Here is a 15,184-nt window from a genome sequence, read left to right as displayed (position 1 = left end):
CTGTAACACTAACAAATGGACATTGACATTTCTTCAGTTTCATAGCATCTGGATGACAGCCGGGCAGCACAGTGACTCAGCTTGGCCTAACGCCTCCACGGACACTGGTACCTGCTCTGTGTGTGGGGGGGAGCTTGTATGTTCTCCTTGCATTGTGAGGGCTTCCCTCCGCAGTCCAAAGACCTGCATTTATGCAAACGTGGGTCTTTAAACTGCCTTTGGGGCCCTACAAGAGACTGGCATCCTGTCCAGGGTAAGTATCATATTTCACCTGCAGTTCTTTAATGCACATATTCTGTAGACTCTTTGTGCTTAAATACCTGCCAAAAACAAGTCTGTATATACAGATTACATACATAGTATATTTGTGTATATATATATAAACACACACACACACACACTCTGACAGCATGTCACAGATATACTCTAGACATACTCTTCGGATAGTGATCCACAGATACAGGATGCTTGAGATGTACATGACTGACATGACAGACATTACTGAGTATTGAATGATTGAGTGTAAATGAAGACACCTTTCCATCTGGGGGTTGAGGTCTCCACCCATTTAAGGGGGTCCAGCAGGTTGCATTGGCTGGTTTTGATTTATAGTGGGGGTTACAATCCCCCACCCTCATAATTTACACCCATGCATCTGGGCATAGATACTACATGATACTGGCAAATTCTTTTCTTTCCTGGAGAAAGTGTGGATGTGGCTTGTGTCCATCTTACAGGGGGTTGACTGCCCCTGAATCAGCATCACAGCATACCTGTGTCCATCTTCCCGTCCTGGGCAGCAGGTCCTTCTGGGATGACGCTCTTCACCTGCAGGAACTCGTCGGGCTCGTCCCCCCCGATGATGGTGAAGCCGAAGCCCATGTTACTCTTGGACAGCGTGGTGGACAGGAAGGTACCCTTCAGCTGGGTGGGGTCTCGTGTGAAGGGGGGCTTCTCTGGGGCAACGAGAGGGCCACATAGAGGGGTACCGTTAATCCCGAGGAGGGAACCGGCCCCATCCCCGGGGAATGGAATAACAGCGGATCAACTGGGCAAGAACGTCTCCCGGCCATGCTTCACCGACTGTAGCTGAAAAGCTGCTGAATCAGCCAATAGCCTGGAGGAGGGGATGCTGTTGGGAACGTGGAAAGGCTGCCTGTAATAATCACTTCACTACACTAGGGGGCTTTGTCTAGAGTGGAGATTTCCACTTTCAGATAAGGTGCTTAACGTACATTACAAGCTCCCTAATATAGACTAGTGGCTAGATAGGATCCATTGTATGATGGCTGAAAAGCACAACTAAATAGCACACAGCGTACTATCTCAGTAGTAGAATCTGCTACATCAAGTCTGTTAGCGGTGAAACATGTGCTCTGTTACCATGGAGACCAAAAACCAACATCTACTGTATGAATGAGGCTGGACACTCACCTCTTAAAGGAGCGGGAAGGGGCAGTGAAGTCAGACCTGGACCGTGCATTTGCTGCTGCTGGAGTCGCTGCTTGGCCTCCAACACAGGGTTTTCAAACTGTGTCCTACGGTTTATATGGCTGCAGAAAGGGCAGAGAGCAGGAATAACAGCCTGTGCACCAGGCTTCCATATTGGATTTCTGTGCAATTAAGCATAAATCAGGGACCAGCACCACCTTATGGCAGACTTTTAACAGTGGCAGTATGTCAATTACGCACAAAGGACGTGCTGGCTGTGCGGTGACTGACAGGGACATGCAGGAAGGTGAGTACGGATGCATATTCTGAAGCAGGCAGAGATGCATTAAAGCAGTATGAAGGAACACGATACTTACTCAACATAGTAACTGCCATAAATGGGGTCATCAATTTTCTCCCAGCCATAAGGGAGCTCTGGAAAAACAAAAACGTATTAGCCTTCTTGCGAGAAGGAAAAATCAATTTTTAAAAATAATCCATTTTTATAAGTGAATGCAATCATTACCACTTTTACTGCATCATCGTTAAAGGCAGATCCTATTACAGTCGAGAGTCCTTGATTAAGGACAATGCTGCCAGAATTTGCATGCAATCCTCAGTGCGTCTTCAGCATTATCAAGTAATTAATAGCAGAGTTATAGTGGTGTGACAGTACAAAGGCTATGCCAACAGGCCCTGACAGCTTTCCTAATCGTTCGGAACTGGTGTCAACCTCCACATGCAGGGTTCTGGCCATTTCTGAGCAGGAGTGCTAAGGGAGAAGCAGAGCTGGTTCCGTTGCTCGTCCACGGTGTCTCACCTGATGTCGCCTCTCACATGTCTTAACCTTGACTACAGAAGGTGAATTGTGAACTGCTCTGCCACAGCTGTGTTTGAGAAGAGCTGAGAGATACTTTAAAACATTATATTATTTTTAATATAATAGGCTCTTCGAAAGTATGAGTCATCTGTAACTCAGACATTCTTGACCCAGGGACTGCCTGTATTCCATATTTCCATAGAAATTTTCTTGAGAAAATATTCATAAGCAGGATATGTTTGTGTGGGTAATGGATTTAGCACATTGCTAAATTACACAGGATCGCTGGAGCATCAAAATGCACAAAAGCATGATATAAGTGCAACTGAATTCATGATGAAATTCTCATCGGACTCTTCAATTAGTTTTGGGTGCACTTTAAATAAACGTTTCCATTTGTTTATAATGGAAGGGTGCTCAGCGTGCATGTGAATGGAAAGACGTGTTTACCACCTTCATAAATGTGAAATACATTATTCCATTAATGTTATTCAGTGCCTTATTATCAGCAAACCTAATAAAAATACATCAGAAAGCTTTTTAAATTATAAATTATGATTGTACCTGGTTCTACTCTCATGCAAGAATGACAAAGAAACCTGTCATTTTAATAATACATAAAACTCAAGTGGCACTATATATTAATCATGAACAAGCATCGTTTATCCCAAACAACAGTAAATATTTCTCACTTTTAGCATGCCGTGTACAGAATGTGAACCTGTATGGTGTCCTTACCCTGACAGAAAGATATGGTATCTCACAGTATTGCAATAAATGCCAACAGCTGGCTTCTTCATGCGCCAGGGAAAAATTAGTTTGAAAGAGACAGTAAATTTAAGTCCATATCCACAAAACTCAGATTCATTTAATTTTTTTTCCCCTATTGCCATGCGATAAAAATTACAAACCAATCCTTCCCTGCTTGGAAACCTTCACCAGAGGCAAGGACTCTGGTTGGACTTTAGCCATTCTGATTTAGATTTCACACTTTCTTTTTGGTTCCCTGTGATCATACAGTAACGTTTGATCTTCCTGTTCCGCGAGATTTCACCCCTGACATACCCAGTGACATTCTCCACCCTTCCTGACACGTCGACTGAGTTCACTACTGCCTGTCAGTGAATAGCCGGCCCAGCGCTGCCGGATCTCGTGTGCTGGGATGGATTTATAAACAGCTGAATGCACAGCCCTTCTTAGTCTCCGAGACCTTCTGAGGCTCTGGAACACCAGGCAAAGCACGCAACATCCAACCTGATGTTTCCTCAGTCTTACTGAAACCCAAACAAAGCGGAACGTCCCCCAGGATCATGCTGCCCGGCCTGCACACACTCTTCTCTCAGATACCCATTCATAACGCACACAAACAGAATACCCCCCCCCCCCCCACACACACACTCTTCTCTCAGATACCCATTCATAATGCACACAAACAGAATACCCCCCCCCCCCACACACACACTCTTCTCTCAGATACCCATTCATAATGCACACAAACAGAATACACCCCTCCCCCACCACACACACACACACATACACACACACACACACTTTCCCTCAATGATCTGCACATAAGGTCTCACGCCACACATTCCTACTACACGGACCAAGAAATGGACGTATTTGGGGCCATCAAGCCTGCATCTCGTGGATATAATCAATCCATTATGGAGCTTTCTGCATGGAGAGCAGCTGCAAAGCTGTCCCTGTGAACTCCTGACTGGGATACACACCTCGGAGTAGATGTTGTTCTTTGTTCCCAGCTTTTCAATGACAGGACACACATTTAAGTGCTACCAGGAACATACCTCATCACTGATGTGATGACTCAGACGTTGTAGCCCTCTCAGTGACTAAATAAAGGACAGGGCTTTTTTAAGCCGTCTTAAATCCATGCCATTTATGTGGAGCCACCTTAAATCACTAGATGCAAAGGAAGACGGTTTCCATGGTAACTTCAGGAGGAAGCTTTACTGCATGAACTGAAGGCTCTTTTATAGCCCCGTGTTTTAGCCACTAATTGCAGGAAAGACAATTGCTCTCTCTTTGGTAACTGTTATGACCCTGAATCACAACTTTGCATATGAATACAATAATCAAGTAATAGAAACAGCAATTTTTGCATTACTATTACTACTATCAATGTCAATATTTCAACAAGCAACCTGTGGTTTCGACACCAATTGAAAAGGTCTAATTACGTATGTTTTGTACAACATGAAGTTACACCTGTGACTTTTAACACTATACTGACCATCCTACATTAACCGAGTTTCTAATTTACGGAGTCAAACACCTCTGAGAATCCATCAATCCATTTATACTCATTTGTTACATAACTGAACTTTGAGCACTGCGATTGCAATGAGTCCTAAGTGGCTTTTCTCCATCCAAATATGCAAATCACCCCAATTAATATGCAATTAAACTTGTTTTAATGTGAGACTGTAAAATAGCCAAAGATAATGTGAATCAAGTCTAATCCGATTAATCAAAATTGACGAATACTACTTAGGGTATTATTACCTGATATTCAGATGTTTGACACACATTTTTGGTTTGTAATCAACATAAAAGAATCAAACGATGCTTCTTGTTCATACGACGCATTCTCAGCAAGGGTAGCTGATGTTTTAATTCACTATGGTGAATCAACACTCAGCATCCTACAAATGACGGCATCGCCTGCTGCAGCTTCCCGCTCTCCATTCCCATTCCTCCATCTCCTCCACTGTCCCTTCTCCTGCCACATGCCATCTGTGTGACAACACCCTGTGGCCACAGGATCCTCACTGTAGCCCGCAAGAAATGGGAAATCACCCTGAAAATCTGCAAGATGAAATGCAAGCTCTGCCCGCCCCAGAACGGATGCTCTCTTGAATGTTGTATCACATGCAGCATTTGGAGTTTTTTTTTTTTCCATCCTGTGATTTTTGTTAGATTCCTGAGAAAACAAACTCTGACTAGACAATCAGTCTGCAGAACTCTGTTCTTAGATCTAATTCTGATAATATCTAAGCAACGTTCAGTAAGGGTAATGGATGCAAGGATCCTTAGCATACCTGTTAGCACCAGCATCAGGATTTGTACATCGGCATTATCAAAGGCCTGAAGCAGTATTTACTAGCACTTGCATCAATATTAGCCTATTTGCTTATAGGAGCTGCGCTAATGCACTGGGTAGCAGATGTATCAACACTAACATATGAGCAGCACATGCAGACGCCTGTCAACCCTAACGATATTAGCATACCAGGTGACAGCCGGCTAACACATACCACACCTACCACCCATAACAAATCATACTTTTATATATAATGGTTAGCATCTTGAATTATGATACTGATTTTGGACTTTAGTTGTTAAGAGTAACAGTCTTCCACTGATGGAAGCAACCACAGTTATTCACCTGGCTCAGATACTTAACCCAAATTTCTTCAGTAAGAATGCAAGCAGCATAAAGAAGTAAAGTTGACTGGAATAAAAGAAAACGGGAAAAAAACTGAGTGCTTCGCTTCATGAGGTCTTGGATGACAACTGGCTGAATTTTAGAAGCACTGTAATGGCTGCACTGTCATGAATGTTGCACCCCAAGTTCAGCAGTAATGTTATTTTATTTCACTGTGTCCTGTGCTGGGATGACAATAAAGCTTTACTTGACTTGAGAAGTGCTTTATAACACTGACAGAAACTAGTCAAAGGTATCAGTTTTAGTTCATAACACACTGTAAACATTACACTTCATAAATATTACATGTGAATCAGATACAATTTTAATTTTAAAAAGAAAAACATGATTTATTTACAGGAAATCAGCAGTTGTGGAATTTTTAACCTGAAATATATTTTTCAAGTATAATATTATTAGTTAACAAATGAGAAAAAAATGACAGTCTATGATGCTGACTCAGCTAATGGGGAAAACCAGTCTCAACCGAACCAGACTCATTTCAAAGAATATTCTTGTGAAAAATGAGCTGGTGGTTCATGGTAGGATCTCTGCTGGAGAACATTGTGGGGGAAAGTGGGTGAGGAGAATGACATAATTGGATAAGGTAATGTTCCACGTCACGGGACAGTATATACCGATCTCCAGTGAGCCAATGAGAAATAGTCAAGCTGACAGAGTAATAAGACTAACATGCAGTGTATCTAAAACGTATTTCCCAACAGACATGGCCAGGCCTAACAGCATGAATTCTGGCCGTACCACCTGCCATTTCGCTGAATGAAGGGTCTTAATAAAGCTGCTTCACATGCACTTTATTACATGCATGGTAATGCATGTATCAACTGTTTATCCCACCGCATGATCCTACTGAATATAAATCTTTCCTATTTTCTGTTATTGTAGTCAGTGCACATATGCACTTTGTTGCATTACACATTCTTTCGTCTTCAGTCTCGTTTGTAGTCTATTTTGTTTATATGGTTTATCTTTTTCTATACTTTTTTTTTTTTACTGGATTAATATTATGTTGACAGCTGCACCAAGAGAAACACCTCTTAGTTGGCAAATACTGATTCTGATACAATGAAGAGCCACAGAAGCACGTCGAGAGGACACTCACCATTTTCTTTGCATTCTTCTGGCGGCTTCGCTTTCTTGGCGAGACGTGGATCAAGCCAAGAAGTTGTTTTGGTGTTGTGACTAAACAGAAGAAGGACATTGTTTCAGGGGAATGGATACAAGAATAAATTCAGAAAAGTATATACAACATCACACAAAACTACAAAGTCACGTAAAAGCTTCAGTTTGTAAAAAGGCTGTAACACATTTAATTTGTTTATTTCTGATGTTTCAAAGTGAACTGAAATCACATACAAGAGGATACAAGGAGTTCAAGAGTTTATCAAATGACACACCAAGCACACAAACTAAATTCATCAGAACCAGGCTAGCACAATTACAGATTCTTATGTTTCAATGTCAGTGTGGGAAGTGATTCTTCACAAGGATTAAAGCAGTGTCAAATAATTACCTGTACAATAAAAAAGTCAAACGAAAAATTCATTATACTATTCTGATTTCTACAGATTCAATTACCTGGGGAGCTTAGCCTAACAAATGAGAGAACTTATAAACAGAAACACTCAAGATGGCAAGGTTTAGGTTTCGGGCATGCACGCTTGACTTACTGGTATATCATGATTTTTAATATGACTGTTCTATAGTGTTGTTTCTTCTCATCTGACAAAACCTGTCTGTTAACCATATGGCCTCTCTGTAACTCTGAGCCTGCACAGTTGGGCCATCATTCCTGCCACTTGGGAGCAGCCAATCAGACAAATGTAACAGATGTCAGTCTCAAAAGTAAAGCGCTATATATGCTGATACCTTAAGGTTTGCATCTGAAAACCGCTATTTCATTTGCTCCACACTGTGTATTAAAGTGATGGGCACAGATTAGTCATCAATCATCATCACACATTCGTTAACCCATGTCTTCCATTTGACTTTTTCAACGCCAAAATTAAACCACAAAGTATCTCAGGTGAAGACATTTTTGTATGAAAAATACCTGTAGAGGAGCTGAGCTGTTTTAACAATGTGCTCTGAGGGGTGTGTATTTCTTCATTCACACAACACCAGCAAGAAAACTCTATCTAGCAACCATCTCTGAACTCTTCTGTATAACACTACATGTAGCATGCTGGATGTACACTTGTATCAGTTAGACCAGATTCCATTATGATAATAATATAATGGGCCAAACTAATGATAAAAGACACTTAGAGGCCTGTGACAATAGAAATGCCTTTAAGTCATGCATAATACAACATACCAACCATAGCTGTCCATTAATAAAGCTAAAATTCCTACAGGCTTAATTTCATTTTGAAGAGATGGGTTTATAATACCTTCATAATGTCATCTGCTAGAAAACAACTAAAATTAACTAGAGCAGAACATAACACACACCTCTCCCTTTCAATCTGAATGATCTTCAGAAAATTGGCTGAAAAAAGCAGCTAAAAACCAGCTTATGCTGGTAGCTGGTTTTAGCTGGTCTAAGACAGTTTTATTTGGTCATACACCAGCACTTGCTGCTCTTTGATGGATTAGTTGTGTGGGTGCGGCCACCCCATTAAGCTGGAGATTCTGGCATGACCAGTCAAACCAGCTAGAATGACCATCATAAGCTGGTATGACCAGCTCAACCATCAAGCCGTCATGCAAAAACATACCTTATTCTGGTCAATTATCATAAGGTGATCAACCAGCTTAACCAGTTAGTTTTTTCAGCCAGGATGCAGTACCATAAGTATGAGCAATACAGGAATAACACGGCTGTGTTAACCTTCTGGTTAAAAAGCTCGAGGCTCAAGAAAACTGCTTATTGCCTCAATCACTACATCCTTTTTAAAACAATGATATTCTGCAAGGTTGTTTAGCATTGCAAGAACGGCCTTCCACTCAATGAAACAGCCTTTCAGGGCATTTTCTGATTTCTCAGGCAGGTTAATTGCATAGACCTCAGCTAATTCAGGCATGCTTGTCCACTGAAGTAGGTCTTTTCTACTTGAGTACAGTAATGCTTACTCAATAAAGTAGACCTCCCCCTTCTCTGTGTAAGCCATCTCCCAGTTGTCGGGTAGCAGCCCCAGGTCGTCGCTGTCGTCCTGTTTGGGTGGCGATGTCGAAGGCTGCCCCTCATCCTTGGGGGGCTCTGTAGGGGTGATGGTGGGGGTTTCGGTGGGACAGGGCTCTGGTGGAGTGTCCCCCGAAGCATCTGTGATTTTGTCTTCCTGTTCACTTGATTCTGCAGATGGAACATCTCCAGTCAGACATGACAGCTCCACTGGCACCCTCGTACCACAATGAAATGAAAACTATTCAAAAATGGGCATCCCTAAGTACTCCGCAGTGTCATGGACTTGCATCCCCTGTAGGGAGCACCCTGCCATTAGCCCTGGGCTTCTTCGGATAGATCCCAAGCTGGCTGTTTACTGAAGGCAGATGGACTGTACCATTCTGCTTTGCTCTTCATCAAGCCTTGCAAATTTTTTCAAGGGCTCATTTCATTTGATTAACTGTAGCTGACAATTTAAGTGTTTCCTCTAGTTTTTTTTCTGTTCTATCAATTCCATCTATTAGTTTTATTATGCAGAATCAAATACAGTTTAAACAGCAGCACATTATGTAGAGAAAGCAGATGCATTTTAACTGAATTTCCTGCAGTTGCCCCATAACAGTATTTTTAATGAGGAAGGGAAAAAAGTGGACCATTAAATTAAAGTTAATTACCAACATTCAGCAGAAATCAAAATTCATTTAACCCAAGGGTGACCACTCTGCCCTGGGCAATGCATTCAAATCAATACCTGACTGACAACAGAGCTGAAGTTGACGGATTACCTGCAGGACCATGGACGCCTACCAATCAATGTCTGGGGTCACTATGGTACCTATACCTAACAGCTTTACAACTTTTGCAATAGTTTCAAATTTTCTCATATAAAAAGCACAAAAACCCTGAGACCATTGAGATGATTGTAGAAATCGATTTTACACAAGATAGGAGATATCTTTTTAGAGACTGCCAAAAACTAAATAAGTAAGTATAGGACGTGGATCGGTCATGGATACTCGATCTGTCAAACAGGTCTGGATTGGCGCCGATACAGGGGAGGGACCATACAAAGAGCAATCCAAAAGAACCCTATGATAAGGTATTCAAACAAAGTCCCGTTTCCCTCGCCCGGACTAGGGTCACTGGGGCCCCACCCTGGAGCCAGGCCTGGGGGAGGGGCCCGTTGGCGAGCGCCTGGTGGCCGGGCCTTGGCCCGTGGGGCCCGGCTGGGCGTAGCCCGAAAGAGGCACGCGGGACTGTCCCCAGGTGGGCCCACCACCCGCAAGGGGAATGTCAGGGGTTCGGTGCTTTGTGGATCGGGTGTCGGCCAAGGGAGGCCCGGGCGGTCCGATCCCCGGGTGACAAAACTGGCTTTCGGGACATGGAATGTCACCTCTCTGGTGGGGAAAGAGCCTGAGCTTGTGTGTGTGGTTGAGAGATATCGACTAGATATAGTCGGGCTCACCTCAACACATAGCTTGGGTTCTGGAACCAATCTCCTGGAGAGGGGCTGGACGCTCTTTTCTTCTGGAGTTGCCGCGGGTGAGCGACGCCGGGCTGGGGTGGGGCTACTGGTGGCCCCACAGCTCGGTGCATTAACAATGGGCTGTCTCCCTGCGCCTTCGGGTCGGGGATAGGTCTCTGACTGTCATCTGCGCTTATGCGCCGAATGTCGGTTCAGAGTACCCGGCCTTTTTGGATTCCCTTAGTGGTATGCTGGTTGGCGTGCTATGAGGGGATTCCATCGTTCACGTGGGCAATGACAGTGTGACCTGGAAGGGGGTGATTGGGAGGAACGGCCTCCCTGATCTGAACCCGAGTGGTGTTCTGTTATTGGACTTCTGTGCAATGCATGGTTTGTCCATAACGAACATCAAGTTCGAGCATAAGGGTGTCCATAAGTGGACATGGTACGAACATGCCCGGGGCTACAGGTCGATGATCGATTTCATAATCGTATCATCTGATCTGCGGCTTTCCGTCTTTTACACTCGGGTAAAGAGAGGGGCAGAGCTGTCAACTGATCACCACCTGGTGATGAGTTGGCTCAGGTGGCAGGGGAGGAAGCCGGTCAGGCCTGGTAGGCCCAAGCGCATAGTAAGGGTCTGCTGGGAAGATCTGGCAGAGGCTCCTGTTCGCCGGAGCTTTAACTCGCACCTCTGGCAGGATTCCAACTGCATACCGGGGGAGGTTGCGGACATTGAGTCTGAATGCACACTGTTCCGGACCTCCATTGTGGAAGCGGCTGTACGGAGCTGTGGCTGCAGGGTGGTCGGTGCCAGTCGTGGCGGTAACCCCCGTACCCGATGGTGGACACCAGAGGTGAGGGGGGCTGTCAAGCTGAAGAAGGAGGCTTACCGGGAATTATTAGCCTGGGGGTCTCCGGAGGCAGCTGATGGGTACTGGCAGGCCAGGTGGAACGCAGCTCAGGCGGTCACAGAAGCAAAAACCCGGGCGTGGGAGGAGTTCGGTGAGGCCATGGAAAGTGACTTTCGGTCGGCCTCAAAAAGGTTCTGGCAAACCATCCGGAATATCAGGAGGGGGAAGCAGCTCCTGGTTCCTACTATTTATAGTGGGGAGGGGGTGCTGTTGACCTCACCTGTTGACATCACCCGGAGGTGGAAGGAATACTTTGAGGACCTCCTCAACCCTGCCTCAGATACATCTACGCACACTGCCTTTGAGACATCTGAGGGCACAGAGCCCAAGGGTGCTGGGGGGGGCTTGCCCATCACTGGGGCTGAGGTGGCCAGGGTGGTTAAAGACCTATGTGGTGGCCGGGCCCTGGGGGTGGATGAGATCCGCCCGGATTACCTGAGGGCTCTGGATGTTGTGGGGCTGTCGTGGCTGACACGCCTTCTCAACAGTGCGTAGAGGTCAGGGACAGTGCCGCTGGATTGGCAGACCGGGGTGGTGGTCCCCTTATTTAAGAAGGGGGACCGGAGGGTGTATTCCAACTACAGGGGGAACACACTTCTCAGCCTTCCTGGGAAAGTGTATTCCGGGGTACTGGAGAGGAGGGTGAGTTCGATAGTCGAATCTCGGATTCAGGAGGAACAATGCGGTTTTCGTCCTGGCCGTGGAACACTGGACCAGCTTTATACCCTTGCAAGGGTACTGGAGGGGGCCTGGGAGATAGGGAGATGCCTATCCAGTCTACATGTGTTTTGTGGATTTCGAAAAGGCTTACGACCGGGTTCCCCGAGGTGCTCTGTGGGGGGTGCTTCGGGAGTATGGGTTCCCTGTATGAACGGAGCAGAAGCTTGGTCCGCATTGCCGGTAATAAGTCGGACATGTTCCCAGTGTGGGTTGGGCTCTGCCAGGGCTGCCCTTTGTCATCGGTCCTGTTTATAATATTTATGGACAGGATTTCTAAGCGCAGCCAGGGTGTTGAGGGTGTCCAGTTTGGTGGCCTCAGGATTGCCTTGCTGCTTTTTGCAGACAATGTCGTCCTGTTGGCTTCATCTGCTGGGGATCTCCAGCGTGCTCTGGTGCGGTTTGCAGCCGAGTGCGAAGCAGCAGGGAAGAGGATTAGCACCTCCAAGTCCGAGACCATGGTTCTCAGCCGGAAACGGGTGGATTGCCCTCTTCAGGTCAGGGAAGACGTACTGCCTCAAGTGGAGATGTTCAAGTATCTCGGGATCTTGTTCACGAGTGAGGGTAGGCGAGATCTGGAGCTTGATAGACGAATCGGAGCGACGTCTACAATTTTGCAGGCGTTTAACCAGTTCGTCGTGGCTAAGAAAGAACTGAGCCGAAAAGCAAAGCTCTTGATTTATTGGTCCATCTTCGTCCCTACCCTCACCTATGGTCATGAGCTATGGGTAATGACCGAAAGAATGAGATCGCGAATACAGGTGACCGAAATGAGATTTCTCTGCAGGGTTCTCCCTTAGGGATAGGGTGAGAAGTTCGGATATCCGGGAGGGCCTCAAAGTAGAACCACTGCTTCTTCATGTCGAAAGGAGCCAGTTGAGGTGGTTTGGACACCTGTTGCGGATGCCTCCTGGGCGGCTACCCAGAGAGGTTTTCCGTGCATGTCCTACAGGGAGGAGGCCCCGGGGCAGACCCAGGACTCGCCGGAGGGATTATATATATATATACCAATACAAATATCGGATCGGTGCATCTCTAGTACAGTAAGGCTTCACAATACTGATCTGATTTACTCTCTAAATGGCAGAACTGGCATATCGGTAAATTGCATATATTTTTATTTTTTTGTAGCCGTGATAGAACGTAACAGCTGCAGACACCGCCAAGGGCTGGCTGTTCATTCCCAGCAGAGACGTAACACATACTACACTCCGCTCTGCGAGACTGCAGACTATGCAGAGAAATGGGTCCAACCCTGTACCCATGACGCAAAATGGTTTTCGACAAGTACTACTGGCAAAACATAAACATTGAGAGTAAAAAAACAATATCAAGGAAGGCATCAGTCAATTCTTAAAATATTACTAATAATAGGGTAAAAAATAATAAACTGAAAAAATATTGGATGCTACTTCCTGCCTGTAATAGTGTGACAGTGTAAAATCCTCTATATTGATCCTCTTTCTGTGGCTCGGACATGACAATGCTGTAGAATCACCATTTTTTTTTTTTTAAATGCCCTGCTGTTGCCTAACCTGGAGTGATGGCGACACTGTTGCCATTGACAACAGGCCTCTCCTCCTCTTCCTCTTCTTCCTCCTCCTCAAGGGGCTCGATGCTGACCTTTTCCATGTTGCTCACTGACTTGTTACGTTTCCTCTTCCCCTCAGAACTGGGTCGGGCTCCGGGCAGAATCTGGTCCGTTACATTAAGCAGCAATGGTGTGGGTTCTGCTGGGGGCTTGGGGGTGCCGTAGTAGTTATCTATAAAGTCACCACACAAATCGGGTGTTTGTGTGCTTAGCAGCATTAGCATGAATATACACAGCGTGTACCAATTATCTACACAGAAACACTTGTTCTTGAACTCCGCGTACAAGCGGCTTACTTAAGCACAGGCAGCACAGCTTCTGTCCTTTTTCATTATAAATTGCTTTAGAGCTTTCTATTAATGTTTGCCAAGTTATTTGTACTTCCTATGAATATCTATATTAGAGATGCACACTCATCAGGAGTGAACATAGCGAATGTTATTTAAAAACATGGAATTAGGTAATCTCTTCATCACTGCGTGCGGAAATGTACTCGTGCAATGGGATCACTGTGAAATGTCTGCCAAGTTATTTTTTACTGTCATAAACGTCAGAAAAAAATATTACTAAGAGAAAAAAAACACCACTGTAGAATACTGAGTAGACACTTAAAAATTACAGCAGAATTTCTCTAATGTACAGACGTTTCTGCTATAACACAGCAAATGTGCTCCTGTAAAACCTCGCTTATGGATAATATAGGGTGGGGGCAGACCACTTAAAACATAACTAAAGCATGAACCATTACATTCATCGTATTCTAAATGATTTATAAGATAAAGCTTTTCCTTGAAAGCTAAAGCTTTTCATTTGAGTTAAACAGCTCAAATTTCACCATCAGGCTTCTTAGACATTTTCTTGTAACCTTGCGCACTCATATTTATGGCAATGGAGTGAAAATTGGCACTTGCAGATCAAAGCAGGTGGTCTAACTGAGCTAATGAGCATCACATTTGCTGAAATAGTGCATAAGCCAGAGAGAGATGGACATTATACAGACACCAGTCCGCTATTTACCACTCCTGTTTGGGCCAGTTCGCATTTAGGAAACTACCGCTCATTCGCTTTCAGTGAGAATCTTCCTGAAACGTAACTGCATTGCAAAAATGGGGCATATGAACCCGCATTATTTTTCAATTTGGTGATATTATTCTCATATATAACTATGGTTTATTTTCCAGAATTATCAATCTCCTTCCTTAATAATTCAAAGGGAAACCATTTTTTGTATTTAATTTCCTCTGGGAAATCAACAAAATGGTTTTTGACAACTTGATTAGGAAAATGCATTATACTAAAGAGTGAACTAATGAACAGATGTCGCTTACCTTATACACTATACATATCCATGGGGGTAACATTTACTATCTGTCAAACATCTATCAGTGTGCTCATCTGCTTCAGTGTGTTTGGACCTGTAAGCCAATCAGGGCTCCCACTGAAGCCTACACAGATTGTTTACCATGGATCTAGTAATTTGACTGTGAAAATCCAGCTAATCTAGATTCATTATTCCAGAAAAAACGAACTAAACAGAACCATCATAATAACAGTATTAGACCACACCAACATGTCGATGAAACTCCATTTATACATTCCGAGCAGAAACAGTACAATGGTATATTGGGTAACATGGTAGCCTCACACTTCCGTGGTTGTGGGTTCAAATCC

The 15,184-nt window shown here is 44.4% G+C and overlaps 1 protein-coding gene across 9 annotated transcripts in view; it reads right to left on the bottom strand.

Annotated features, from left to right (window-relative positions):
- The window catches only part of LOC111847004 (membrane-associated guanylate kinase, WW and PDZ domain-containing protein 2-like), a 93,054-nt gene that overhangs the window by 28,660 nt on the left and 49,210 nt on the right, over positions 1-15,184 (bottom strand). For all 9 annotated transcript variants that reach the window (XR_002838990.2, XM_023817808.2, XM_023817810.2 and 6 more), the window contains exons 4-9: positions 13,458-13,685; positions 8,796-9,015; positions 6,823-6,902; positions 1,809-1,866; positions 1,435-1,553; positions 774-956 (exon numbers count right to left, since the gene is read on the bottom strand). Coding sequence is in view for 8 of the 9 variants with exons in the window: in XM_023817808.2 (XP_023673576.2) it covers positions 774-956; positions 1,435-1,553; positions 1,809-1,866; positions 6,823-6,902; positions 8,796-9,015; positions 13,458-13,685 (888 nt within the window). In the remaining variant the exon portion in view is untranslated. The remainder of the gene's footprint in view (positions 1-773; positions 957-1,434; positions 1,554-1,808; positions 1,867-6,822; positions 6,903-8,795; positions 9,016-13,457; positions 13,686-15,184) is intronic.

Source organism: Paramormyrops kingsleyae, chromosome 1 (genome assembly GCF_048594095.1).
Source record: "Paramormyrops kingsleyae isolate MSU_618 chromosome 1, PKINGS_0.4, whole genome shotgun sequence".
Taxonomy (NCBI): Eukaryota; Metazoa; Chordata; class Actinopteri; order Osteoglossiformes; family Mormyridae; genus Paramormyrops; species Paramormyrops kingsleyae.
The sequence above is the reverse complement of the archived record's forward strand: the minus strand, read 5'-3'. Positions and strand labels throughout refer to the sequence as shown.